The sequence below is a fragment of the Brassica napus genome, chromosome A1 (genome assembly GCF_020379485.1).
Source record: "Brassica napus cultivar Da-Ae chromosome A1, Da-Ae, whole genome shotgun sequence".
Classification (NCBI taxonomy): domain Eukaryota; kingdom Viridiplantae; phylum Streptophyta; class Magnoliopsida; order Brassicales; family Brassicaceae; genus Brassica; species Brassica napus.
Window position 1 is genome coordinate 18247715 of NC_063434.1, and position 26055 is coordinate 18273769.

Genomic DNA, 26055 nt, shown 5'->3' on the forward strand with positions numbered 1-26055 from the left:
GCTCAGATCCTAAATACCCTAAACCCCTAATTAATATAACTCTATCTGACCGGGTATAAAAGGTCGTAATTGACTCGCTCGACCGAGTATAACTGTCTTAAAGTTTCGAGATTTCTGGCCGATAAGAGTCATCATCTCGAGGAGGGGTATTAGTAATATTATATCCCGCATCGGTAATTCTAAAGAACATTAAGTAATATATAAAGGTTTAGGGTCAATCCACTAATCACCAATTGTTTAAGTTGGAAGCCCATAATAAACCCAAATCTAACAAACTATATATCTATATTTTTAATTAAGTTCTTCGACTTAACTAAATTAGTTAAGGTGTAAACCCGTTAGTTTTGTTTTTGGAACAAATGATTTGCTAATAAGTATTAAAACCAAACATAACAGTAATATATGCCAAGATTGATTAGTTGAATTCACATATATAACACCAAGATCCATGATGTGATGACACAGCTTGGATGTGAGAAAGACATCAACTAATTTGCATATACTCAGCCGAACAATCAAAATTGGCATAAGCAAGTATTTTCTGTTCATATTAATTTGTAAATATAGATAAAGTATGCAACACAGAATAATTATGCGACATCTCAACATAGGTTGAAGTGTTCTATGTAAAAAAAGTGTACTAGACTAATAGTATATACAGATTGCATGAGAAGTATTAACAGGTTGTTTGCGTGCGCCTCAAGACACTTCTTTGACTCAAAAAATAGAACCCTAACTTGAAAAATCAGGCTTCAAGACAAGGAAATGAAGGCTTGAGCAGATTTAGCGACTTTGATGAAGACATCTTCGAGAGTCGTGTCAGAAAGTCCCCAAGCAAAGACTGTGAAGTTGGATTTGGCCTTTTCTACAGCCCGGAACACCTCAGCAATCCTAACTTCTTGCTTTGGGAGCTCGAACTTCTGTGTACCAGCGAGGTGATATACTTTCTTGGCGTTGGGAGACACAGTGGAAACCAATCTCTCGACATCTTCCTCATGTTCCGAAGATGTTGTCATCGTGAACACATATGATCCACCGTATCTGCTCTTTAGTTCCTTGGAGTTTCCTATGCATTGCAAGGCTCCGTCTACAAATATCCCCAATCTATCGCATAGAAACTCTGCTTCTTCCATCGAGTGAGCTGAAAATGTAGTCTTAACTTTAAGGTTAAGTCTAGTTTGAGAAGAACACTTAATCACATCCCATATATAATCTAAGAAAATAATATATGTATGTATATACTTGTGAGGATAATTGCTGTGTTTTGTTTTGCACACTGAATCACATCCCATAAGTTCTTCCTCGAGGCTGGATCAAGTCCTGTGCTTGGCTCATCCAAATAAACTACCTAATTAAGAGAATGATTAATCACACCTTAGGTTTGTTAATAACTTACATGACCCATTCATTGGTTGAGAACACGTCACAAGTAACAAGAATGCATGTACCTTGGGGTTCCCAATAAGTGATATAGCCACACTAAGCCGCCTTTTCATACCTCCACTGTAATTTCCAGCAGGCTTGTCGCCAACTCCTCCATCGAAAAGGCTGACACTCTTTAGAGATTCTTCCACGGCCTTCAAATTATTATATATATATATATATCGATTAATTAACAATATGTCTTCTGGAATTATAACACAAAACTAAACTAAGATAGCAAGGTGCGGCATATATATATACTTGCGTTAGAGCAGAGCCCTTAATGTTCTTGAGTCGCCCATAAAAGAGAAGATGTTCTCTTCCTGTTAGTGTCTCCCAAAGCAAGCTGAAATCAAGAGAATGCTATAAAAAGAAATATGTTCTGTAAAATGTTCCTTATTTGCTTGGTAATGAAAGAACAGACATAAGAACTGTAAGAGAGTGTTTACTCGTGTTGTGGGCAAACGCCCATGCTAGTGTATACTTTGTTCATTTCCTTGCATATGTCCAAACCCTGAACCAATGCAGTTCCAGATGAAGGTTTGAGTAGGCCTGTCATCTATGGAAATAAAAGAATATAGTAAAAGATTACAACCTTTGACACTCTATAACCTTTGTCTGTGGAACTGTTTTGGTGAAACTGACCATACTGATGAAGGATGTTTTTCCAGCGCCATTAGGTCCAAGCATGCCAAAGCATTCTCCTGAAGGAACGTCGAGATATAACCCTCTTACTGCCATTTTTGGAGGGTTTCCATCTCTACCTGGATACACTTTTTTCAAGTTGTCACACAAGATGGCGTGCCCTGCGCTACCTTCATTTCTCAATTGTTGCACCTTTTCCCTCTGTTTATTATCTCATTTTATGTTAATATCAAAGAAACATGGAAAGGCCAAAAAGATGACATTTTAAACATACCTCCTGAGAGACATCTATTTTTCCCATATCTATGGAGACTTTTTTAGAATCCATCCTCTGCACGGTAGGCTTACTTGGTATAGATGAAGATTTCTTGAAAGGGTTCAAGAAAAAGAAAGGGTGCTTCCCAGATGAGAAAACTTGATCAATATAGAAAGCTATGATGAGAGCAAGAAACCACTCTATTGACATGATGCATAAAACTTCACCCATTCCACTATCACTGAGATCTTGCCACTTCATCCCATTTCCCCTGGAGGCATATTGTGAAAACTCATACAACCCGCGGTAGAGAGAAAAACCAGGATACAATTCCAAGGCAACAATCCATTCCTCTGTAAAGCATATAGATATTATATACCAAAAATAAAGCCGTGAGCGATAAAAATGAGCATGTTTTTATTGTTAAAATTAAGTTACCTGGGAATGACTGATTTTCAAGCATCGTTTGGAAGAGAAAGCTGCCTAAGAGGCCAGTACCGTACACCAATATGTAAGCAACGACTACATTTAATCCATAAAGACAAACAGACCATTCAAATTTTTGAAAACTGGCATGTTTTGATGAGAAATGTAATATGTTATTATTTTACCTGTAACAGTCTTAACCTTTGAGAATATTGAAGAAACTAGAAAGCCAATGGCTATTTGAAGATTTAAGTAGATAAAATAGAAAACGGACTGGATGGTATATGAATTGAGCCGAAAGTACTTGAGTCCTATCACTGACCCAAATATCACCAAAGAAGCAACGTACAACACGGATATGGTTAGAAAATAGGCATATGAAATCAACCAATATGGACCATCGCCTAGGCCGTGCATTTTCATCATAATCCTTAGGCGTTCTTGTTTCTCATACACCAATGATGTCAAGATCACCTGCATGATTTCTAGCTAGTCATTTCACATACAATGGGATAAATTAAAAAAACATCCAAGTGATTTGTAAGAGAGAACTCACGGGGAACAAAAGAAGAACAACCCAAGTGAAGAAAAGTGGGCCAAGCAAAGACGCAATGTCAGTATTCAATCTAGTTGCGTGTTTAGGAACTTCTTTGACAAACTCAAATAATATCCTTAGGCCAGGGCCTTTCAGAAACTTCAGATAAGCATTTGATATCTGCAGAGGCATATGTTACAATGAGAGAAACATGATTGTAAGTGGATGCATCCCTTGACTCTTGAAAGTTCAACATGGTACCAGATTGATAGATCGGGGAACTCGGACCAGCTTTACAGGCCCAGTTGAAAACTCTTCCTTGTAGGTAGAGTTATACCAGATGGTCACATTGAAGTTTTTCTTATCCGTACTCATGAGATCATATGCTAATGCAAAGAAACAATGAGGTGGATCCTAAGCATATGCTATGAAGATAATATATAAATGTAATAAGTAAATGGAACACAATTTCAAAACCTGCAGCGATCTCATTTGTAATCCCAGCAGGGTTTCCCCTATAACTACCCTTGAAAAGCTCATTATTGACATCTGCAGAGTTATTTCTCCAGAGACACAACCCTTGAACACACTTCACCTCTGAGATATTTATACACAAATCACTTCATATCAGTTTATCATCTTTCAAGTCAAACTTTTCATTCGAACATCACAAGAAAGAAGTAAAAGAAAAAGTCACACCTGTCTGAATTTTTTCGAGAGAGAGTGGCCATGTAGAGTTTGCACTACACAGAGGTTGGATACTATAGATAGGGAGACCTGGGGCAAGACCTGGATCTGCGTAATTGTCTTTATCTGCTGCTATTGGTGAACCCTAAAATAAAAAAAAGGAGATGGAATGAATGTAGACTCTAGCACTCAAATTCAGCCATCTATATATATAGCATTTAAAAGAAAGACATACCAAGATATTATTAGCTAAAGTAGGCAAGAGGTCGGAGGAATTAACCGCAAAAGAAGTAGCAAATATATTCGCAGATATAGCTAAAAGAGAACACACTTGGGTAAGTTTCACATGCACCAAAGATAAATGAAAGAGTTAAGTATCAAACAAGGAAGAGAAGCATATACCTTTACCAAGGGGCTGTTTGTCACCAGTCATAAGTATAGTTACAGGACAAGATCCTCCCATTGTTCCTCTACATGACTTGTCAGGGAGGTCTTTGTAGGGAAGAAAATCGGTTTTAACAGAACGGAGTTCATGTTGTGGAATCTGCAACATGGCAGGCAACATTGGAGGGTTTTGGATGGGACAAATACCGCCAGATAAATCAGCGTTACTCTTACAATCACCAGTCATATCAGAGACACCCTTCATCAGCGCATCGAGCACGTGTTGAATCGCTAGGAGAATTAAGCAGAGGAAGAGTGGAACTAAGATGAGCCTTACATTCGTCCATATGTGTTTCCTCTGCATTTCGAGTTCCATGAATTTAATAAAAAATATAATTTTACACCACAATTATATATAATAACCAGGGTGCTCCTGGACATATGAAAGTGAAACATTGGTTTACATCTCAAAAATTTTAAAATTAAATTATATAAATATACGTTTCCAAATTTGTAAAAAAAAAGAAGAATTCATACTAATTGCCTATAAACTTTTAAAATTTCAAGACCGGCCTAATAATTATCAGAGAAACCGACCTGGTACGTTAAGTTTTTCCTGAGTAACGCATTTGCCTGCGTCCCAAAACTTGCCGGACTAGGATCAGCCATCAAAGAAGAAAGAAAAAACGTGGGAGAACAGTAAAACTCTTAAAAAATTGAAGATGAAAGATCACAATATATAATCCATAATAAGGGAAAAGAAACAAATAGAACTGCCCAAAAATAGATCATATGTGAAATACACATAGTTGGAAAAAAAAATCATACATGAACCTTAAAAATTGGAAAGAAAAGATCGCATGACCGCAAATCTTTTTTTTTTTAAATGTTACCTTACGCATTTTTAGATATAGAATAGGTATGAATTAACAGAAGAGAAAACGTTTCTTATGTTTTTTGAAAAGTAACAAAAAAAAATCTTGATAATGATTTTGCAACAAGGCTTACCGCTTCTGTATCAGCATTTCACGGCGTTGTTCAAGAAGAACCTGCTACTCTCATGGAGGAACAAGAGATCTACATGTCTTCAGCTCTTCTCATCATTCTTCTTCATCCTTGTCATATTCTGTATCGAGGAAGCTATGAAGGCGAGCGAAGCATCCTCAAGTGCCTACAAGAACGTCACGGATCCCACACTTCTGTTTTCGCTGCCTATTCTTCCTTGTGAGGATAAGTTCTTTGTGAAGCTTCCTTGCTACGACTTCGTATGGAGTGGTAACAATAGCCGTCGTGTGATTGACATCGTCTCTGCAATCATGGCTAACAATCCGGGGAGACCAATTCCGACCAACAAGGTTAGGTTCTTATTATGTTTGGTTCTTTTTAGTTTTAACTTAATATAGGTTCTGAAATGTTTCTCTTGTGTGTGTGCCTGTTTTTTTTCTCAGGTTCAATCGTTCAAAGCGCCTGAGGAGGTCGATGCATGGTTTATGTCACATGCTTTGCAAGTCCCAGGAGTTTTGCATTTTGTGGAAAGGAATGCTACAACCTTTAAGTTCCTTGTTCCTCTTCAAATAGCTGCAGAGCGTGAGATTGCAAGGTCTTTAATGGGAGGTACCATCTTGACATGTTTGAGCTTAGAGACAAAGTCTCATATTGAAAGTTGAAAAACTCATAACTAGTACTAATAAGTTGAAAAGTCTTCGTCAGTTAGTTTTTCATTACTTTTTAGTTGGAAATTCATAAACGTACATGTCTTCTTTTGACTTTTTTTTATTCTCACTATTTCAGATCCAAAGTTTGGTTGGGATTTTGGATTTAAAGAATTTGCACGCCCAGCTATTATAGCTGAAGTTATCTCTGCACTCAAAGTAATGGGACCAATCTTTTTTCTTGCCTTCTCCATGTTTGGCTTTATCACACAAGTTTGATTCTCTTGGCTTTAACCTTAGCTCCTCAAATCGTGACGAATTCTTCTTACTAGTTACAATTTCTAAATACTCAGATTGTATCAGCTACTGGATTCCCTTACTCCAACGCTTATCCTGCTTCTCGCCGCGCGATTTGGTCACTCTTCCCACCCAACACTTTTTCTGCGGGCCTTAAGCTTCTTCTTGATGCAACTTCAACTCCAGCAAGTTCTGGAATTAGCTGGAGTGAAAGAGCTGTATGCGAAGGGGGCATGTCAACTTGTGTACTTTCAATTGTATGTGGACGGACATTCATAAAACATGTTTCATTAATTAATCAAATCCTTTCTTAGCTTTTTTTCTTTCTCAAACCACTACTTGAACATATTTTTGTAGGATATTATCTACCAGTGGCAAGTCGGGACATTCCTTTTCTGGTTTGTTCTCGCCATCTACTTTGACAATATCATTCCCAACGCATCCGGTGTAAGAAAACCCATCTTCTATTTTTTAACACCTGGTTACTGGACTGGTAAAGGAGGCAATAAAGTGGAAGGTATTGTCTCCTCATAGTTTTCCTGATCAGTAGTCTTTTTATTTGTTGGAAAATATAAACCCAAATCATGTTCCTTTATACACTTTCTTCAGAAGGTAGCATTTTTAGCTGTATCGGTTCAGTTCCGCCCGTAGAGCATGTAGCGCCAGAGGACCAGGATGTGCTTGAAGAGGAGACACTAGTTAAGCAACAAGCAATGGATGGAATAGTTGATCCTAACATTGCAGTTCCGATTCATGGCCTTGCTGAGACATATCCTGGAACTACAAAGCTTGGTTGTTGAAAATGCACCAAAACATCTCCTTTTCATGCTGTAAAGGTAATCTTTCTTGTTGAGAAAGTTAGTGGGTGTTATATGTTGAGACAATTCCACAAACCCTAATATGATCATTGTCACTTATCGTCGTAACATGAAAATGTAATATTATAATAACATTTCCATTTATTTATTTTTGGCTAAATAGTTCATGGAATATATGTTTAGGGTTTGTGGATGAATATAACCAAAGACCAGTTGTTTTGTCTGCTTGGACCCAGTGGTGCAGGGAAGACAACTTCTATCAGCTCTTTGACTGGCATAAATCCAATTACTGGTGGGGTGGTAAGGATCTGCATGACAAGAAGTTAGTTTCCAAAACTTCTTTTAAACCATTCTAATAACTAATAAAGATCAATATATTTGATTTGACTTAAAACAGCTCTTATCTATGGAGATTCCGTAAGAAGCTCTGTTGGTATGTCCAACATTCGTAAAATGATAGGAGTGTGTCCTCAGGTAGATAAGTTTCATTTTACTTAATAACATCGGAGCTTCTTGGACAATAGTGTAATTGTTCAGCGTAAATATGTCTTTCATGTCTTTTTTTCTTACAGTTTTATATCCTTTGGGATGCTTTATCAAGTGAAGAACACCTCCACCTCTTTGCTAGCATCAAAGGGTTGCCGCCTGCATCTATCAACTCGGTACTCTGTCACCTGAATATCATCTCAAAATTTTGCTGGGATGTCTAATGATTAAATTGAAAATTTAAGGACACTTCTTTACATATCTTTTATTAATTTTTTCTTTTGTTACAGACCGCTGAGAAGTTACTGGCGGATGTAAAACTGACAGGAGCGGCCAAAGTTAGAGCAGGAAGCTACAGTTGTGGGATGAAGCGCCGACTCAGTGTTGCAGTTGCCCTCATCGGTGATCCAAGCTGGTCTTCCTAGATGAACCGGCATGTCCACATACTAACTCCTCTTTTAATGGTGTTTTTAATTATGTATACATGCTGATCGATTTAAGATGGTGTACTTATATATGGATTGTAGACAACTGGCATTGATCCTATCACGAGGAGACATGTGTGGGACATTATACAGGAATCAAAGAAAGGCTGTGCCATCATACTAACAACGCATTCCATGGAGGAAGCTGATATTTTTAAGTGACCGAATAGGGATCATGGCTAAGGGCAGGCTCCGCTGCAATTGGGGTTCCGCTCGGTGCTGGAAAATTTCGTTGAGGTCTTCTCCAGGTCCCTGCTGCTGGCGAATTGTTCCACGAACTTGTTGCTGAGAACTGCGAATGAAGCTATGGACCTGGAGGGTAAGTCGATATACCACTGCAGAGCGGGTCCGGTCAGGGTGGAGCCAAACCCTTTGCACATGGTAGCTTAGCGAGACCCCTTTGGGAGTGCTACAACGAGCATCCTTTGTCTGTATTGGGTGACGTGGTCGTCCGGATTAGTGGTGCCGTCATACGCCTTTTTGCTGGGGATGGAGAACTTCCTGGGTATCTCGATCAAGGTGATCTCATCCGTGAAGGGAGTGTCAGCGTAGGAGTCGGGATTACTCTTCCGTAATGGGGGGAGCTACCCCCGGGAGTCTCTCTGCCATGGACTGCACGGCGTCGAGCCTCTCGGAAAACATCTGGTAAAGGTGAGCGATCATAGGAGACTCCGCTCTCGCTGCTCCATCTGATGCTTCTTTATCGGGCTCGGGCTCCAAGTCGCTGTCCTCCACGTCGTAGGTCTGAGCATCCTTGGCCTTTTCGCGCTTTGATGCGTCTCCGCCCGGCGCCTTAGTTGGGAGATTCGCGCCTGTCCTGGAGTTAGGCGTCTCCAGAGTCGGCATAGGGCGAACCTGAGTCCGGAATCGACACTTCTTGTTACTCGCCGTGTTGAGGGCTTGGTTCTCGTCTCAAAGGGTAAGATTCTCTGATTCGAGCTGGCTGAGCTTCTCGGCGCTCTGCTCCAGGTGGTTAGAGTGTTCGTTGAGCTTTTCCTTCAGGATTTGGAACTCCGAGGAAAGCTCGGGATTGGTCTCCTCCCGAGTTCTATGCAGCCCGGTTACTTGACCTTGCAGATCATCGATTTGCCTTTGGAGTTCAGCTTCTCTCTGGGTAGCTTTGGGTAACTCATCCTGCTCGTTCACCGCCATTATCACGTAGTTTAGATTAGTCCCCTCCTTCTAGCGCCAAACTGTTAGGGGATTTTTGTGTAGGATCTTTGTGAGTACCACGGAACGATGGACAAGGCTGATTATTGTATTGATTTTGTGTAGAATTTGAGAGATACAATAGAGGTAAACACTTGAAGAATTGTTTTATTGAGTAAGGAAGCCGAAACTACATGATTGGTGTATAAACCCTAGTTCTAGCCGCCTAGTGATATACCTTGGATTTGACCCGTTTTCATCCATCGTATATAGGTGTTTTACTATAAATATATCTATGTTTTCTACTCTTCTAGGTATGTTTTCAGGTTCAGGTGCATTTCAGAGTAAAGCTATGACTTCGGAGCATTTTGGAGCTTAAAAGACATTTCATCTGAGCTGACCATGTAGAGGTCGACGAGAGGAAGAACAATCGATCGACACCATGAGATGCCTCGACAAATGAAGATTTATATCGATCGATGTACACAAGTACCATCGATCGATATCGAGACATTGGACATGCGACATTTTGGATCCAGCGGACTTGAAGCTCAAGTCCAAGCCAAATTACGAAAATACCCTGACGAGTTTTTAACCTAGTAGATTATGTACTGCCTAAGTGTTTTGACGACAGAGAGAAGCTTTTTGTTGCAGTTTTACTTAGAGAGAGAGAGAGAGAGTTTGGAGAGAAGATCACTTGTGATTGGAACTCCTTGTTTTCAATTCTTTTCATCTATACTATGAATTCCCATTTCTTCATTGTCATGAATTGCTTTGCTATGTCTGAGTAGTTCATTTATTAGATCCAGGGTTCAGATAGGTTTGTGGGATTAGCCCCAAACTATAGATCTGCCTTGTTGTGATATTCATGATAGATTTGTATTCATTGCTTGTTTTAGCTTTGCTAACTAGAACTTGATCATAGGATTGCATACTCAAGCACCCTTGTTATCTCATCCTGACATCTATCTATCATATTAGGACTGGTAGAGAGGGCTAACCGCCAATTTAGTATCTTAATAGGGCATATCATACTCTCGCATAGGCCTGGCTAGAACCCGTCGATCGATGTCCTCAACTGACTACCGGTTGACGTAGGCAAAGGTGTATCGGTCGACGTCCCTATAGGACCATCGATCGACACTCTTTCGTTGTCAACATACTAACCGTTGAGACACGAGATCTAGCTTGTTAACCAGTAAAACATGCGACAGCTGATCACTGAGTTAAGCGGTTGAGCTCTAACATATCATGCATGCAACAAATAGGCATCTATAGATATTATAATCTCCAACACCTGAATAGTGGCCCTGCATCTAATATCATTTCGAACCAAGTTACATTTACTATTTACTTCGCTTGTTACTCTTTGAATTAATAAACACTAGATTTAATTGTTCCCTAGCTCCTTGTAGATTCGATCCCTAAGTACTACATCTGAACCTCTTTTTGATGAGAGTAACACTCCTTAGGGTAATTTGAGTGGTATCAAATTTGGCGCCGTTGCCGGGGAGCTTTGATCGCCATTAGATTTAGTTTTATTGATTCTTATTCTCTTCTCTACCCCCTTTCTAACATAATCTTTTTCTTGTCTTTTCAGGTGCATGCCCAGCGGTACCAGAAGCAACAAGGAGAAAGACTTTCTGTTCTCAGATGATCCTGCTCACTTGGAACACACCATCCGTAGAGGTCAACCTTCCACATCGCTCGACGCAACAACTTCGTCGTCGATCGATACGCACAACCAACCGTCGACCGACACCAGACCTTCATCGTCGATCGATCCTAATCGTTCGACAATTGTTGAAGGGTTTTTGAAATTGTGAACTCTGGGTACTTCTTTGACCATTTCCAAAGAAGTTTCTGTTTCCGCCTTAGTTTCCAAATTTCTGGAATCTGGTACCTCCGATGTAGTTCACATTTTCTTCTCCTTCCGTATATGCTACTTCTCCTTCAGCTGAAAAGACTTGCTTCCTAAGAAGCTTGTGCACCACATCTAACTTAGCTCTTACTTCGTCCATCTGTTCCTTCCCGATAGGAGCTACAGACTTCTTCCGTTCAGAGTCAGTGTTTTTGGTGCTACTGCTGTTAGCAAGGTTTTCAATAAGTCTCACAGCTTCCAACGGATTCCGAGTAGTGAAATTTCCTTCACTCGCCGTATCAAGAGCCATTTGATACTGTAAGGCGAGACCTCGGAAGAAAGTGCTTAGCAGCTGCACTTCGTTAAATCCATGGTGTGGACAGTCTTGCTGGAAGAACCTAAATCTAATCCACGCATCTTTGAAGGACTCTCCAGCCTCCTGCGAGAATGTGGAAATTTTGTTCCGAATTTCTTCAGCGCCCGCCTCATCGAAGAAATTTCGTAAGAAAGCATTCTTGATGTCGGCCCAGGATGTTAAGGATCCTGTGGGTTGCTGGCTAAGCCAGTGCATCAGTTCTCCATTCAGCGTGTATCTAAAGAGCTTGCACAGCAGGTAATCTTCAGGGACTCCTTCCATCCGAATGGCAGCGATTAAATCCTCGAACCGTTCCAGATGGTCCATAGGATGCTCGTCCGGTAACCCAGAGTAGGGTATCTGCGACACGAGAGTGTAGTATTGAGGCTTCAGCTCAAAATTCTGCTTCTCGATCCCCGGAAGTCGAATAGCTGATCTGTTGGAATAGTACTAATCTGGGCGATTGTAGTTGGCCAGTGGTTTCGATCGAGCGTCCTCGTCTACAGGTTGAGCAGCTCCTGTAGCATCAGCATCAGGGATTACAATCCCCTGAGCGTCTATTTTCAGACCTGTTGCATTACGCAGATGACTGTCCTGGTCATACAGGTTTCCCTTCTCGTCCTGTGTTAGAATAATAATATTTACCATTTCTGACGACACGGTATCGATCGACGTATGCGGTGTAGTATCGATCGTTGTCGAACGATTTGGATCGATCGACGATGAAGGTCTGGTGTCGGTCGACGGTTGGTTGTGCGTATCGATCGACGACAAAGTTGTTGCGTCGAGCGATGTGGAACGTTGACCTCTCAGGATCGTCTGAGAACAGCAAGTCTTTCTCCTTGTTGCTTCTGGTACCGCTGGGCATGCACCTGAAAAGACAAGAAAAAGATTATTAGAAAGGGGGTAGAGAAAAGAATAAGAATCAATAAAACTAAATCTAATGGCTATCAAAGCTCCCCGGCAACGGCGCCAAATTTGATACCACTCAAATTACCCTAAGGAGTGTTACTCTCATCAAAAGAGGTTCATATGTAGTACTTAGGGATCGAATCCACAAGGAGCTAGGAAACAATTAAATCTAGTGTTTATTAATCATAAGAGTTGTAAATGTTTATATGAAATAGCAATAGTAACAAGCGAAGTAAATAATAAATGTAACTTGGTTGGAAATGATATTAGATGCAGGGCCACTATTCAGGTGTTGGAGATTATAATATCTATAGATGCCTAATTGTTGCATGCATGATATGTTAGAGCTCAACCGCGTAACTCAGTGAACAGCTGTCGCATGTTTCACTGGTTAACAGGCTAGATCTCGTGTCTCAACGGTTAGTCTGTCGACAACGAAAGAGTGTCGATCGATGGTCCTATTGGGACGTCGACCGATACACCTTTGCCTACGTCGACCGATAGTCAGTTGAGGACATCGATCGACGGGTTCTAGCTAGGCCTATGCGCGAGTATGATATGCCCTATTAAGATACTAAATTGGCAGTTAGCCCTCTCTAGCAGTCCTAATATGATAGATAGATGTCATGATGGGATAACACGGATGCTTGAGTATGCAATCCTATGATCAAGTTCTAGTTAGCAAGGCTAAAACAAGCAATGAATACAAATCTATCATGAATATCACAAAAAGGCAGATCTATAGTTTGGGGCTAATCCCACAAACCTATCTGAACCCTAGATCTAATAATTGAACTACTCAGACATAGCAAATCAATTCATAACAATGAAGAAATAGAAATTCATAGTATAGATGAAAAGAAATGGAAACAAGGAGTTCCAATCACAAGTGATCTTCTCTCCAAAACTCTCTCTTCTCTCTCAAAGTAAAACTGTAACAAAAAGCTCTCCCTGCCGTCAAAACACTTAGGCAGTATATAATCTACTAGGTTAAAAACTTGTCAGGGCATTTTCCTAATTTGGCTTGGCCTTGGATTTTAAGTCCGATGGATCCAAAATGTCGCGTGGCCAATGTCTCGACATCGATCGATGGTACTTGTGTACATCGATCGATATTAATCTTCATCTGTCTAGGCATCTCTTGGTGTCGATCGATAGCACTGGATGCGCATCGATCGATTGTTCTTCCTCTCGTCGACCTCTACATGGTCAGCTCGTGTGAAATGTCTTTTAAGCTCCAAAATGCTCCAAAGTCATAGCTTTACTCCGAAATGCACCTGAACGTGAAAACATACCTAGAAGAGTAGAAAACATAGATATATATATATATATATATATATATATATATAGTAAAATACTTATATACCATGGATGAAAACATGTCAAATCCAAGGTATATCAACTCCCCCAAACTTACCCTTTTGCTTGTCCTCAAGCAAAACATACATGCAGTCTCTCTGAACAAGGTTTGAAAATATTAGGGACTTAAGATTTTAAAGCATAGAAATCTTTTCCTCAACAATTTTGCAACCACATTTAAAAAGTCCTAATCACAAAAGCACACTATGCAATATCCTATCTTAGCAACCATTTCTAACATAACACAACTCATCAATTCACGTCTGACATCCCCTCTACTGATTTCATTTCTTAGCATAAATATAAAGTGAATGCTTTACCTTGGGAGTATCGATCATAGGATGCAAGGATTTCAGACAGGTATCTGGAGCTGCAGGTAAAAGTTAGTTCCTAGTTTCTCTCTCTCTAATTTTCTCTCTTGAGTCAAAGTCTGCTTCCATTGCAGGATCAGTGACCAAGATTGGACAGGCTTCCATTAATCAAAACTTAATGGTGGTTGCCACCAAGTTCTGTTCACTTCTTTTTGACATATATCGAAGAGTTCTTTGCGAAAGTGAGCCTTGAAGATTGCCGCCTCTAAGTCCCGTTTCGAACTCTTTTATTGGAGTCTTTATGAATCAAGCCTTAATTATTTTAGCCACCAAGTTCTGTTCAGACTCATCCTAAGTAAACAATAGATCTTTTTTTTTAATAGAACTCACTAAGTATTCTAGGGTCGAAATTTAGAGAGAGAAAATGTGATAAAAAATCTACACCAGGCGTTACCTTCCAGGCCTGTTTGAAGAATCCGATCCCATGTATACCAAGCCCCAAGACAAGCGGTTATGTCAGGTTTAGTGTTGGAAATCAGTTTTGGTTACTTCATACGTTTCAAGGCAAGTGTGTAGTTGATAGGTTGATCTGCTTTAGCATCTATAGTGCTATCTGCAATCAGTAAATCTAAAATGGTGCTATAGATTGCTTAGATATTCAAGTTTAAATCAATATAAGATTATAGTCCTTATTTTAAATAGCTAGGCATAATTTATTAAAATTCCTTTTATATAAGAATAAAATAAATTATATCAGTAAATCTCCCTCCAGACTTAAATTACACTGTCCCAGTGTAACTCAGCCGGAGTTATGATGAAATAGTTCATGATGTACGAAATGTAACAAGTAAGGAAGATACATCTGACCGGATTAGATATCGATCGATGGGTAAGTGTTACATCGATCGTCGTGTGGTTGTCTATGTCGAGCGATGTCGACGTCTTGTCGGCGGTCGATATTCAGGTCCTCCTACTTGGGTCTCCTAAATCTGAAAGAAATAAAACGAAAGTAAATAAATGCTAGCTAATAAAACCAAAATAAAATACCAAATAGTGGGTTGCGTCCCACTCAGCACTTGGTTATAGTCAATTAGCTTGACTGTGGTAGTGATTGGCTATTTGGTGGAGAAGCAGCTGCTTGTAGAAAAATAAGCATCTACGTCATCTCTGCACATTCTTGACCAAGATGCAATGAAACTTCTTGTGGCCTGATAGACCATATATTTTACCCATTTTTAATCATGGTCTATAAGTGTTTTAAAGTGTTTTAAGATACAATTATTATGTTTTGGAGTCTTTCTAGAGTATTTACAGGTTCAGGGACGTTTAGGAGAAATATGGTGATTTTGGAGTCTTTTGGAGCCATTGGAGGTGCAGAGTTGCACAGACGCATCATATGTTTAACTATGGATGGAGACCTTCCGACCGTTAGATTGCGCCCAAAGTTTGCCACAAGATATAGCTTTGAGTTGGCTTTCCAATTCCACTTGTCTCAGGTCAATCAGCCTCCTTTAGCAGAAGTTATGGCCGTTTTACTGAAGAGTGGTCAGTCTGCCTCGCGAGAGGAAACTGCCGAGAAGAGGAAGCCGCGTCGATCGATGCAGCAACTGCACGTCGATCGATGGAGATCCCAGATCGTGGGCCTTGTATATTTTATGACTGCGTGAAGCCCTAGAAGCCACAAATTACCAAAATGCCCTTGGACGACCAGAAACCCTATTTATGTTATTTCTAAGCCATTGTTGACGGCTACGCTTTTTACACACTTTCATTTCCATTGTTTCTCTGAGAGGAGAGAAGGGAGGAACTCCTATCAGAGTCCTCCTGGAACTCCATTGGTTTTGTTGATCTGTTTCATTTCAGTTTTACATCTATTTCATCTATGATTTCTGTGACAAACTTCATGTCTGAATAGATCCACCTGTTAGGTTTAGGGTTCAGATAGGTTTGTGGGATTAGCCCCAAACTATAGATCTGCCTTGTTGTGATATTCATGATAGATTTGTATTCATTGCTTGTTTTAGAGTAATTAACTTGAACTTGATCATAGGATTGCATACTCAAGCACCCTTGTTATCCCATCTTGACATCTATCTATCATATTAGGATTTCTAGAGAGGGCTAACCGCCAATTTAGTATTTTAATAGAGCATTTCATACTCGTGCATAGGCCTGGCTAGAACCCTTCGATCGATGTCCTCAACTGACTATCGATTGACGTTGGCAAAGATGTATCGGTCGACGTCTTAACAGACCATCGATCGACACTCTCTCGTTGTCAGCATACTAACCGTTGGGACACGAGATCTAGCTTGTTAACCAGTAGTTCATGCGACAGCTGATCACTGAGTTAAGCGAATGAGCTCTAACATATCATGCATGCAACAAATAGGTACCTATAGGAATTATAATCTCCAACATCTGAATAAAAGCCCTAGATCTAGCAACCATCTTTCCATCGAACTACTCCTTGCCAAGCTGAACAATTACCTTGTTCATCTTGTTTATTGCTATTTATTACTTGCTTTATTTACTGCTTTAAAACCTATTAGCCTAGCTTAATCATATAACTATTTGATCTAATCGGTTCCCTAGCTCCTTGTGGATTCGATCCCTAAGTACTATAACTCGACCTCTTTTTATGAGAGTAACATTCTTTAGGGTAATTTGAGTGATATCAAATTTGGCGCCGTTGCCGGGGAGCTTTGATTGCCATTAGATCTTGTTTAGTTAGATTTAGTCTAGGTTTTATTACTGTTCGAAAAACTCATAAAAATTTTTCTTCTATTTCAGGTACATAACTCTTAGTATCAGAAAACAATGAAGAGAGGATTTCTAGGTCCTTCAAGGAAGGAGCCTGCTGGTTTATGCACGATTCGTAGGTCTACGAGGGATGTATCGATCGACACCCTCCAAGCAGCATCGATCGATAGCGTGAGCCAAGCATCGAACGACACTATTCATCATGTGTCGGAAAACACTATTCATCGCGGGACTATTCATCTGGGTACTGTTCATCATATTACTGTTTATCGGGGTACTGTTCACCGCAATACTATTCATACAGGTACTGTTCATCCAAGTACTGTTCATCATAATACTATTCATCCTAGTACTGTTCATCGAGATACTATTCATCGTGACACTATATATCTCCCGTCGATCGACACTGTTCATCCCGTGTCGGTCGACACTATTCATATCCCGTCGATCGATACTGTTCATCCCGCGTCGGTCGACACTATTCATATCCCGTCGATCGTCAATTTTCATCCCGCGTCGGTCGACACTATTCATATCCCGTCGATCGACACAGTTCATCCCGTGTCGGTCGACACCATTCATCTTCCGTCGATCGACACTGTTCATATTCCGTCACTCGACACTGTTCACCCGAACACTGTTCATCGCGATATTGTTCATCCGAACACTGTTCATCGAAACACTATTCATCGCGGCACTGTTCCTCCAATGACGAACACTACTTACGGAGAGACAGAGAAGGTCGAAGCGCTCATACTTAAGATCGACAAGAAAGGTATTTGGCGAGACGAAGAAGGTCGCCCTTGCAGCCTCACAGGACAATTAATTAATGCAGAGGGTAGTGTAATTCCTGATGTAATTGTTGTGGCTGAGACGAATACCTTTAATCTGACAAGTCAATGGTATGATTGGGGAAGTGAGGATCCATTTTGCGGTCTTCCTCATGAGGATCCCAAAGATCTTATCAAGAGACTTGAGGAGTTAGCCTCAGCAAACACGCACGATGAAATATTTACAGACCACATTATCTGCAAGATCTTCCCCTATTGTTTATCTAGAGATGCTTTTAGCTGGTTCAGACATCAAAGAAGCCTTCATAGGCAAATTTTTCAGCGAGGCTGTAGCAACTCGAAGTAAAAGGCTTGACAAGATGATTAAAGATTGGGAGAAAGGAATAATGATTAGTATGAGTCAAATTCTTGACTTTGTCTACAGAGAGGAGAATGGAGATATTGGAACACCGACAACTCATGTCAAGCAGCCAGACATTCAGGTTCACCATGCAGATGAGAGTAAGCAGAAGGACGAACTGAACATAGAAAAGCTGGTCAACCATGATACAGTTGAGGATGATGAATCAGGAGAGCAGAGCAAAGTAGAAGAAGCTGATACAAATGATCCGACTTCAGCATCGATCGACAGTAGTAACTCAGAATCGATCGATATCCGCACTTCAGAAATGATCGATACAGATATTTGTCATCGATCGATACCTTCTACAATCCCTGATGCTACCACTGTATATGTTAGGACTGGACGACCGAAGGCAATTAGAGACTATAACAGTCCTGAGGATGCCTATGCTAAAAGGTCTGCATTGCGTCGTTCAGCACTTCAGAATACTGTCCTGGAGCTAAACCTTGCATATATCTCTCTTGTGGGTAAGCTTCCCTTTCATGGTCTTCCTCATGAAGATCCCATTAACCACCTCGAATCATTCAAAAATCTAGCATCAACCATTAAATGCAATGGAGTCTCTGAAGACTATTACTTCTGCAAACTATTTCCATACTCTCTTGCAGGGGATGCAGCTCATTGGTTGAAGAAGCTACCACCAGGATCTCTCACTACTTGGAATGACATTGCAAAAGCTTTCGTCAACAAGTTTCTCTATGAGGCTTCGGTGAATCTAGAGATTGAGATGCGGTCTATGCTGGAATATATGGTGGAGGATGAAGAACAACATAGATCTAGAGAGCCGAGTAGAACTGAAGAAGCCGATACAAGTGATCCGGCCTCAACATCGATCGTCACCCCCACCTCATCGTCGATCGACCCCAGTACCTCAGAAATGATCGACACAGACTTTTGTCATCGATCGATTCCACTTGAAATCCCTGAAAGATCGAGTTGTCCTCAGGACAATGCAAACTCGACACAGGAGAGCATCGATGAATCAAGCTGTGATCTTACCTCAGATGTCGACAAAGTCACTCTGAAAGACTTTCTGGAGTTGGAAGAATGGCTTCAACAGAAGCTTGATGATCAGCCCGCTTCGGGAAAAGGTCTGGAAAATTCCTTAAAGGCTGACGACATCGACCGACAGAAACCTGATGAGATCGATCGACACCCACCCTACGACATTGATCTACAGTCACCGTCTAACATTGATCAACATACACCCGACTGTATCGCTCGATACCCACTCGATTGCATCGATCGACACCCATGTTTGGATGAACTATCAGGATACATGATTGAACCAGAAATGGTTGGAAGAAAAGAACACACGTCTGGAGCCTCACACCTTGCTGTCCCCGAAAATCTAAGACCACCTCTATGCAAAGAAGAAGCTGTTGGGATTTGCAAAAGAGTGAAGAGGATACATGATCCTGTGAAGATTATGGTTCCATGTGCAGTGTTTGAAGCTGAATCTCCTATCCCACCAGATAAAAGTATGGAGTTAAGTTCCTATGGTGGAGTATTTGATGATAATAAGTACGTAGAAGCTTCTCAAAGAGGGCTACGATTTAGAGATGAAGAAGATAACTGCCCAGCAGAAGTATCATCGAGCGATATCAACAGAACAAAATCGATCGACACTAACACTTCATCATCGATCGATACCGATCAGATACCATCGATCGACACCAGACGCGAATCATAGCAGAATGAGTATGAATTGTGTGGAAATATTTTTTATGGAGATACCACCACGCATTCAGACAAGTCTGGGGGAAAGAAGTGGAGGAACTGGAAGAAGAAAAAAAGAATCAATGAAGGTTCTCAGATATCATTGATTCCTCACTTCTCAGATGATGCCAGGAAGTCCAGAGTGAGATTACACAAGTCTGTGGGAAAGAAGGGGAGATATTGGAAGAAGCGGAAACGAACCAAAGAAGGTTCTCAATTACCATTGACTCCTTACTTCTCAGATAGTATCAGAAAACCCAGAGTGCACAGCAGATGCTTCTCACAGCCTTTTGCAAAGCTCAAAACACTCCTTATTGCTGAAATGATAGACAAAGGAGAAGGGTCTATGGAGGAGGCTTTCACACAAGAATGATAAAGCTTCAAAGAGTAGACATTGAGACTTGGTTTGGAGCAAGTTCTCATTCTTATGCAGACTTACTCAGATCTCCAGAAGTCAAGCTAATGACTAAAAATAAGCGCTGAGTGGGAGGCAACCCACTGTTAGGTTTGTTTTAAATATGAATTAATTTTCATTTATTACTGATTTTTCTTGTTTTCTAATGATTTCAGGGAAAAAAAAAGTGTTTTATTTAAGTTAGGTACAAGGAAAAGATCTGAGGAAGACGAGTTTCCATAGAAATCGACGATGGCTAGCTAACATCGATCGACAGAGCATCAAGAGTATGGATCGCCACTTAACTGTGTTGGTCAATATTCACATCAAAGTTAGGTATATTGTTCTTCCTTGTTAAATATTGTCCTTATGATTTATTCTCCTACCGATCTTAGGCTGAATAACATTGGTCACAATGTTATTTAAGTCTAGGGGAGGTTATATTAATATTAGGTTTTAGTTAGATGTTTAGAAAAGGGACCCAGGTAAACGTTTGCCATGATATCGACCGACGAGAACAAGTCGATATCGATCGACATTGCTACATCTTCCACGACCGATGACAACACGTTTACATCGATCGACATCCATTTCGGTCAGGTATATCATTCTAACTTGTTAAATTGAGTACTTATGATTTATTTACGCCAATCTTCGACTGGATAACACCATTATAGTGTTATCTAAGTCTGGGGGAGGTTCTACTAATATTGTGTTTTAGTTAGTTTTTCTCTGAAAAAAAAAAACAGATCCAAGTAGCCGATTGCTCAGCACATCGACCGATGACACCAGCTCGATATCGATCGACAGCGCTTCATATCCAACATTCGATTGTCTCTTCATTGTGTCGAATGATTGCTCTAGCCATCGACCGATGAGACCATGTCACTATCAATCGACAGCACTTCATCAACATCGATCGATTGTCTATTCATTGTATCGATCGATACTGAGCAGGTTATCGTTCTTACTTGTTACATTTTGTACTTCTGATTTATGATTTTCACCTTACCACCGACTGTGTTACACTGGGGACAGTGTAATTTATGTCTGGGGGGATTACTAACGTTTATCTACCTTTATGAGTCTTATTTAAATTATTTTCAAAACTTTTTTTATTGAGTCAAGAAGGGGATAATGAACTTATTAGATTCATGCTTGTTATCTAACCACTCTTTAGCACCATTCTAGACTTACTGATTGCAGATAGTACTAAAGATACTAAAGTGGATCAACCTGTCAACTATGTTCACACTTGCTAAGATTGTTTGAAGGAACCGAAGCTGACCTCCAACCTAATTTGACTTAACTGCTTGTCTTGGGGCTTGGTATACACTGGATCGGATTTCTCCTTCAGGTCTGAAAGGTAGAAGTCTGAGTGATTTTGGTTTCCTTATCTCCTCCCTTTGGCATCCTAATAAAATAAAATAAAAGATTGAGATGATTTCTTGCGGTTTAGAGGAGTAGGTACATTACCGATGACCCCATTATTCTACTCTAATAGAATGATCACACATTGTTGGAAGCGAGGGGTAGGTACATTACCGATGACCCCACTATTCGCCTACACTTTGTCAAGAAAAAGGAAAAAAAAATAATAATAATAATAATAATAAAAAAAACGAAAAGAAGGTGAATAAGATGGACTGCATCAGCATCTTTATTCATTGGAATTGAGATAAAAAGGATTCAGAGAAGGGAGATATAGAGGGAAAGAAACCAGAACAAGACTACCTGTTTACTCAGATACCTGTTGGGGTAAGAGTCCATGTGTCTTGTGATCGATACTCCCAAGGTAAAGCATACACATTTATTTATGTTAAGAAATAAGGTTGGTAGAGGGGAATGTCAGACATGATTTGCTAAGATACTGGCTAGGTGAATTTGGTTGCTAAGCTAGGATATTGTATAATGTGCTTCTGTGATTAGGACTTCTTAGATGTGGATTGCAATATTGTAGAGGTGATGATTCTAAGTTTTAAATCATGTGAGTCCCTGCTGTTTTCAAAACCTCTTTCAGAGAGACTGCCGTCTGTTTTGCTTGAGGACAAGCAAAAAGGTAAGTCTGGGGGAGTTGATAGACCATATATTTTACCCATTTTTAATCATGGTCTATAAGTGTTTTAAAGTGTTTTAAGATACAATTATTATGTTTTGGAGTCTTTTTAGAGTATTTACAGGTTCAGGGACGTTTAGGAGAAATATGGTGATTTTGGAGTCTTTTGGAGCCATTGGAGGTGCAGAGTTACACAGACGCGTCAGATGTTTAGCTATGGATGGAGACTTTCCTACCATTAGATTAAGCCCATATTTTGACACAAGATAGAGCTTTGAGTTAGCTTTCCAATTCCACCGGTCTCAGGTCAATCAGCATCCTGTAGCAGACGTTATGCATGTTTTACTGAAGAGTGGTCAGTCTGCCTCGCGAGAGGAAGCTGCCGAGAAGAGGAAGCCGCGTCGATCGATGCAGCAACTGCACGTCGATTGAGGGAGATATCAGATCATGGGCCTTGTATATTTTATGACTGCGTAAAGCCCTAGATGCCACAAATTACCAAAATGTCCTTGGACGACCAGAAACCCTATTTATGTTATTTCTAAGCCATTGTTGACGGCTACCCTTTTTACACACTTTCATTTCCATTGTTTCTCTGAGAGGAGAGAAGGGAGGAACTCCTATCAGAGTCCTCCTGGAACTCCATTGGTTTTGTTGATCTGTTTCATTTCAGTTTTACATCTATTTCATCTATGATTTCTGTGACAAACTTCATGTCTGAATAGATCCACCTGTTAGATTTAGGGTTCAGATAGGTTTGTGGGATTAGCCCCAAACTATAGATCTGCCTTGTTGTGATATTCATGACATATTTGTATTCATTGTTTGTTTTAGAGTAATTAACTAGAACTTGATCATAGGATTGCATACTCAAGCACCCTTGTTATCCCATCCTGACATCTATCTATCATATTAGGATTTCTAGAGAGGGCTAACCGCCAATTTAGTATCTTAATAGAGCATTTCATACTCGCGCATAGGCCTGGATAGAACCCGTCGATCGGTCTCCTCAACTGACTATCGATCGACGTTGGCAAAGGTGTATCGGTCGACGTCTTAATAGACCATCGATCAACACTCTCTCGTTGTCGGCATACTAACCGTTGGGACACGAGATCTAGCTTGTTAACCAGTGGTACATGTGACAGCTGATCACTGAGTTAAGCGAATGAGCTCTAACATATCATGCATGCAACAAATACTCCTTGCCAAGCTGAACAATTCCCTTGTTCATCTTGTTTATTGCTTTATTTATTACTTGCTTTATTTACTTCTTTAAAACCTATTAGCCTAGCTTAATCATATAACTATTAGATCTAATCGGTTCCCTAGCTCCTTGTGGATTTGATCCCTAAGTACTATAACTCGACCTCTTTTGATGAGAGTAACACTCTTTAGGGTAATTTGATTGATATCATGGCCTCATCATTTCTTGTCCATTTGTCATCCATCTTTTCAAGTACATTGGAAATGTGCTGTAGCCTTTCTTGAACGTTGTCAATGTTGACCTGGTGCCAGCCTATGTTGTCATAGGCGTATGCTGAAAGTTTTGTCAGTTCCTTGCGCATTGACTCTATCGTTTTTTATATCAGCTGCTCGCCGGCTGGTGTAGACTCGGCGTCGATCGATGCGATTAAGTGTTCGTCGGTCGATCTCGGTGACTTACCATCGAGCGATTTCGCTCGCGTCCTGTCGATCGACGCTGATATCTGGTGTTGAGCTGCGAGTTGCCTCTGAATGGCTTTGTCCTCTTTCTGTAGCCATTCTGTGTTGTTGTCTAGTCCACTGATTTTGTTGTCGAATGGAAAGTAGATGTCATCGCAGCGTTTGTCAAGTCGTTCCTCCATGGTGTCTATAGCAGTGTAGATCTTGATGTGATCTTGTCAACCTCTGCTGCTGTGTAAGGAAGTAACTCCACAGGATTCTTGCCATCGATCCAAGGCCCTCGTAGCCTGTCGATCGATGCTGATTTTGCCTGCAAAATTTTTTGATTAGTAATGTTATCAATATCCCTTTGGGCATGAAGTATTTGACTAGACAATTTGTTTAAATCTATCATGACTGGTGATATAAAGCGGTCATGCATGTCCTCGTAAGTCCTCAGCCTCTCATTCATGGTTGAAATCTTAGCGTCGAGCGATGTGATGGTACACACGTCGATCGATGTGGCTGGTTGTTGGTCCTTCTTGCGAATGGTGTCCAGATCTTGCTGTAGTAGCTCGATTTTAGTGCTTAGCCAGTCCACGTTGTTGTTGAGAGGGTAGTACACGTCGTTTATCCTCGTGTCGATGTATGAGACTTCCCATTCATCCTTGTGTTTTGCTGAACAATGCGGTTCTGCAGGGATCTGGGCTGTAGGAAGACTGACGTCGATCGATGGTGCATGTGGTGCGTCGATCGATGCTGAGGTCGTCGCTTTCTTCTCAAGTTGCTGACGTAAACTCTCAATTTCTGTTCTCATTTATACCATACTTCTGAAAAGCTCATTGTAGCCTCTATCTAAAAGTTGATGTGTATCTTGTACCAATGATTTGAGCTCCACTCCCAGTCTTTCCTGAGCTCCACAAATACGAAACACCATCTCATTGATTTCATCTTTGGTGTAGAGTTCTGGTGCCAGTCTTGTGAGTGTGAAGGAAGTGGCATGTTCTGGAAGACAGATGTGGCTCTCTTCAAAAAGAGATGCTCTTTCCAGTAATTTCCTGATGTTGTCCTTTGTGACAGGTATCATCTCACCAGCTACGCCTCGTGCGTGTACACACTCATCTCTGTAGACTCCATACTCGTCCCTTCGTTCCCAAGTGAACTTTCTGGCTCCGTACATGTCAAAAGCGCAGTTCCCAAATTCATAACGTCTGTCGATCGACGTCGGGTCATCCTTATCGATTGACGTTGATGTTACCCTGTCGATCGATGTCTCAGTTGTCCCGTTGATCGATGCTTGCCCTTTTGGTTGGCATGATAGATCTGGATTGATTTCTGTTGTGGCGACTCCGACGTGGTTATTTGGATCTGTTTGAATGACGTCTGGAGTGCCACGTTGCTGTGAGAATAGGTTGCCGGGTCCAATGGCTACTTGAAGGATATCTGTTATTTCCTCTCTGGACACTTGTAAGATCCTTCCATCTATTGCACGTGCGTTGTCATCTGGGTCCCTGAAAATACCAAATTCATTAGGTGTGAGAAAACCGTAATCAATGTTTACATTATCAATCAATTTAAAAATAGAAAGATTAGGTTTTAGAGTAGTACCGATCGATGTAGATACAGATGCATCGATCGATGGCAGAGTAATTTCTGCAGAACTTGTGTTCTTGAGATGATTGCTCTTCATGGATTTTCCTATTGATGTAGATGGAAGAGTGTTCATCTTTTTTGCTTGTGTGTCTGCTCTGGTGTGTGGAGGTGGTTTCGGGGGTGCGAAACGTTTTATATAAGTATCTCAAGACCTAGTTGGAGAGGGAATATTCTCCTGCTCATGAATTTTCGCTGCGGCGCGAATATCGATCGATGTTCCTGTACGGGTGTCGATCGATGTGTGTGGTTGTTTTGCTGGTCGAGGGTGGGTATCGACCGATGTGGAGTGCACTTCGTCGAACGATGTTGGAAACGTGTTGGTGAACTTATGTGTTTCAAATCTTCCATCCTGCAAAGACATTTCTATTGTACGTTCTTTCCAATAATCCTCATCGTATTCCTCTATATGTTCCTCGTTAGGTGAAGTAATTACAGTGTCAACTGCAAAATTTTCATGGAAACTACTGTCTGCCCAACTGCCTATGGAATAATCATCACATCCTCTCTTGCTTGGAGGTTGGAAGGCAAAGTGTGGGTAACAGTGATTAGGTGGAGTGAAATGGTCAACCCGCTGATCAACGTCGAGCGACGT

At 40.7% G+C, this 26055-nt stretch overlaps 2 protein-coding genes and 1 non-coding gene across 5 annotated transcripts; 2 read left to right on the forward strand and 1 right to left on the reverse strand.

The window, feature by feature from the left end:
• Window positions 1–118: 118 nt before the first annotated feature.
• On the reverse strand, window positions 119–5059 carry LOC106427571 (ABC transporter A family member 12-like). 2 transcript variants are annotated; one of them, XM_048736008.1, is made up of 16 exons: window positions 4953–5059; window positions 4374–4713; window positions 4207–4286; window positions 3984–4116; window positions 3762–3881; window positions 3546–3670; window positions 3306–3464; window positions 2935–3223; window positions 2762–2845; window positions 2342–2676; window positions 2068–2268; window positions 1872–1981; window positions 1684–1768; window positions 1449–1577; window positions 1243–1348; window positions 119–1141 (listed from the first exon to the last, which is right to left on the reverse strand). In XM_048736008.1, the coding sequence occupies exons 1-16, from the start codon at window positions 5022–5024 to the stop codon at window positions 753–755; spliced, it is 2757 nt and encodes a 918-aa protein (XP_048591965.1). In that variant the 5' UTR covers window positions 5025–5059; the 3' UTR covers window positions 119–752. The 2 variants fall into 2 exon arrangements, with proteins under 2 accessions (XP_048591965.1, XP_048591971.1); XM_048736014.1 differs by having other exon boundaries at window positions 1015–1154.
• A 247-nt stretch (window positions 5060–5306) lies between these two features.
• On the forward strand, window positions 5307–9570 carry LOC106427560 (ABC transporter A family member 11-like). 2 transcript variants are annotated; one of them, XR_007314714.1, is made up of 10 exons: window positions 5307–5710; window positions 5804–5969; window positions 6147–6226; window positions 6361–6561; window positions 6662–6821; window positions 6914–7140; window positions 7306–7422; window positions 7520–7596; window positions 7695–7784; window positions 7899–9570. XR_007314714.1 is itself a non-coding variant. In XM_048736018.1 (6 exons), the coding sequence occupies exons 1-6, from the start codon at window positions 5342–5344 to the stop codon at window positions 7102–7104; spliced, it is 1167 nt and encodes a 388-aa protein (XP_048591975.1). In that variant the 5' UTR covers window positions 5307–5341; the 3' UTR covers window positions 7105–7279. The 2 variants fall into 2 exon arrangements, 1 of the variants encoding a protein (XP_048591975.1); XM_048736018.1 differs by lacking the exons at window positions 7306–7422; window positions 7520–7596; window positions 7695–7784; window positions 7899–9570 and having other exon boundaries at window positions 6914–7279.
• Window positions 9571–11468: 1898 nt separating this feature from the next.
• Window positions 11469–11574, forward strand: LOC125579336. The gene has a single exon (XR_007317319.1). It is a non-coding gene; the product is annotated as a small nucleolar RNA R71 (small nucleolar RNA).
• Window positions 11575–26055: the final 14481 nt, after the last annotated feature.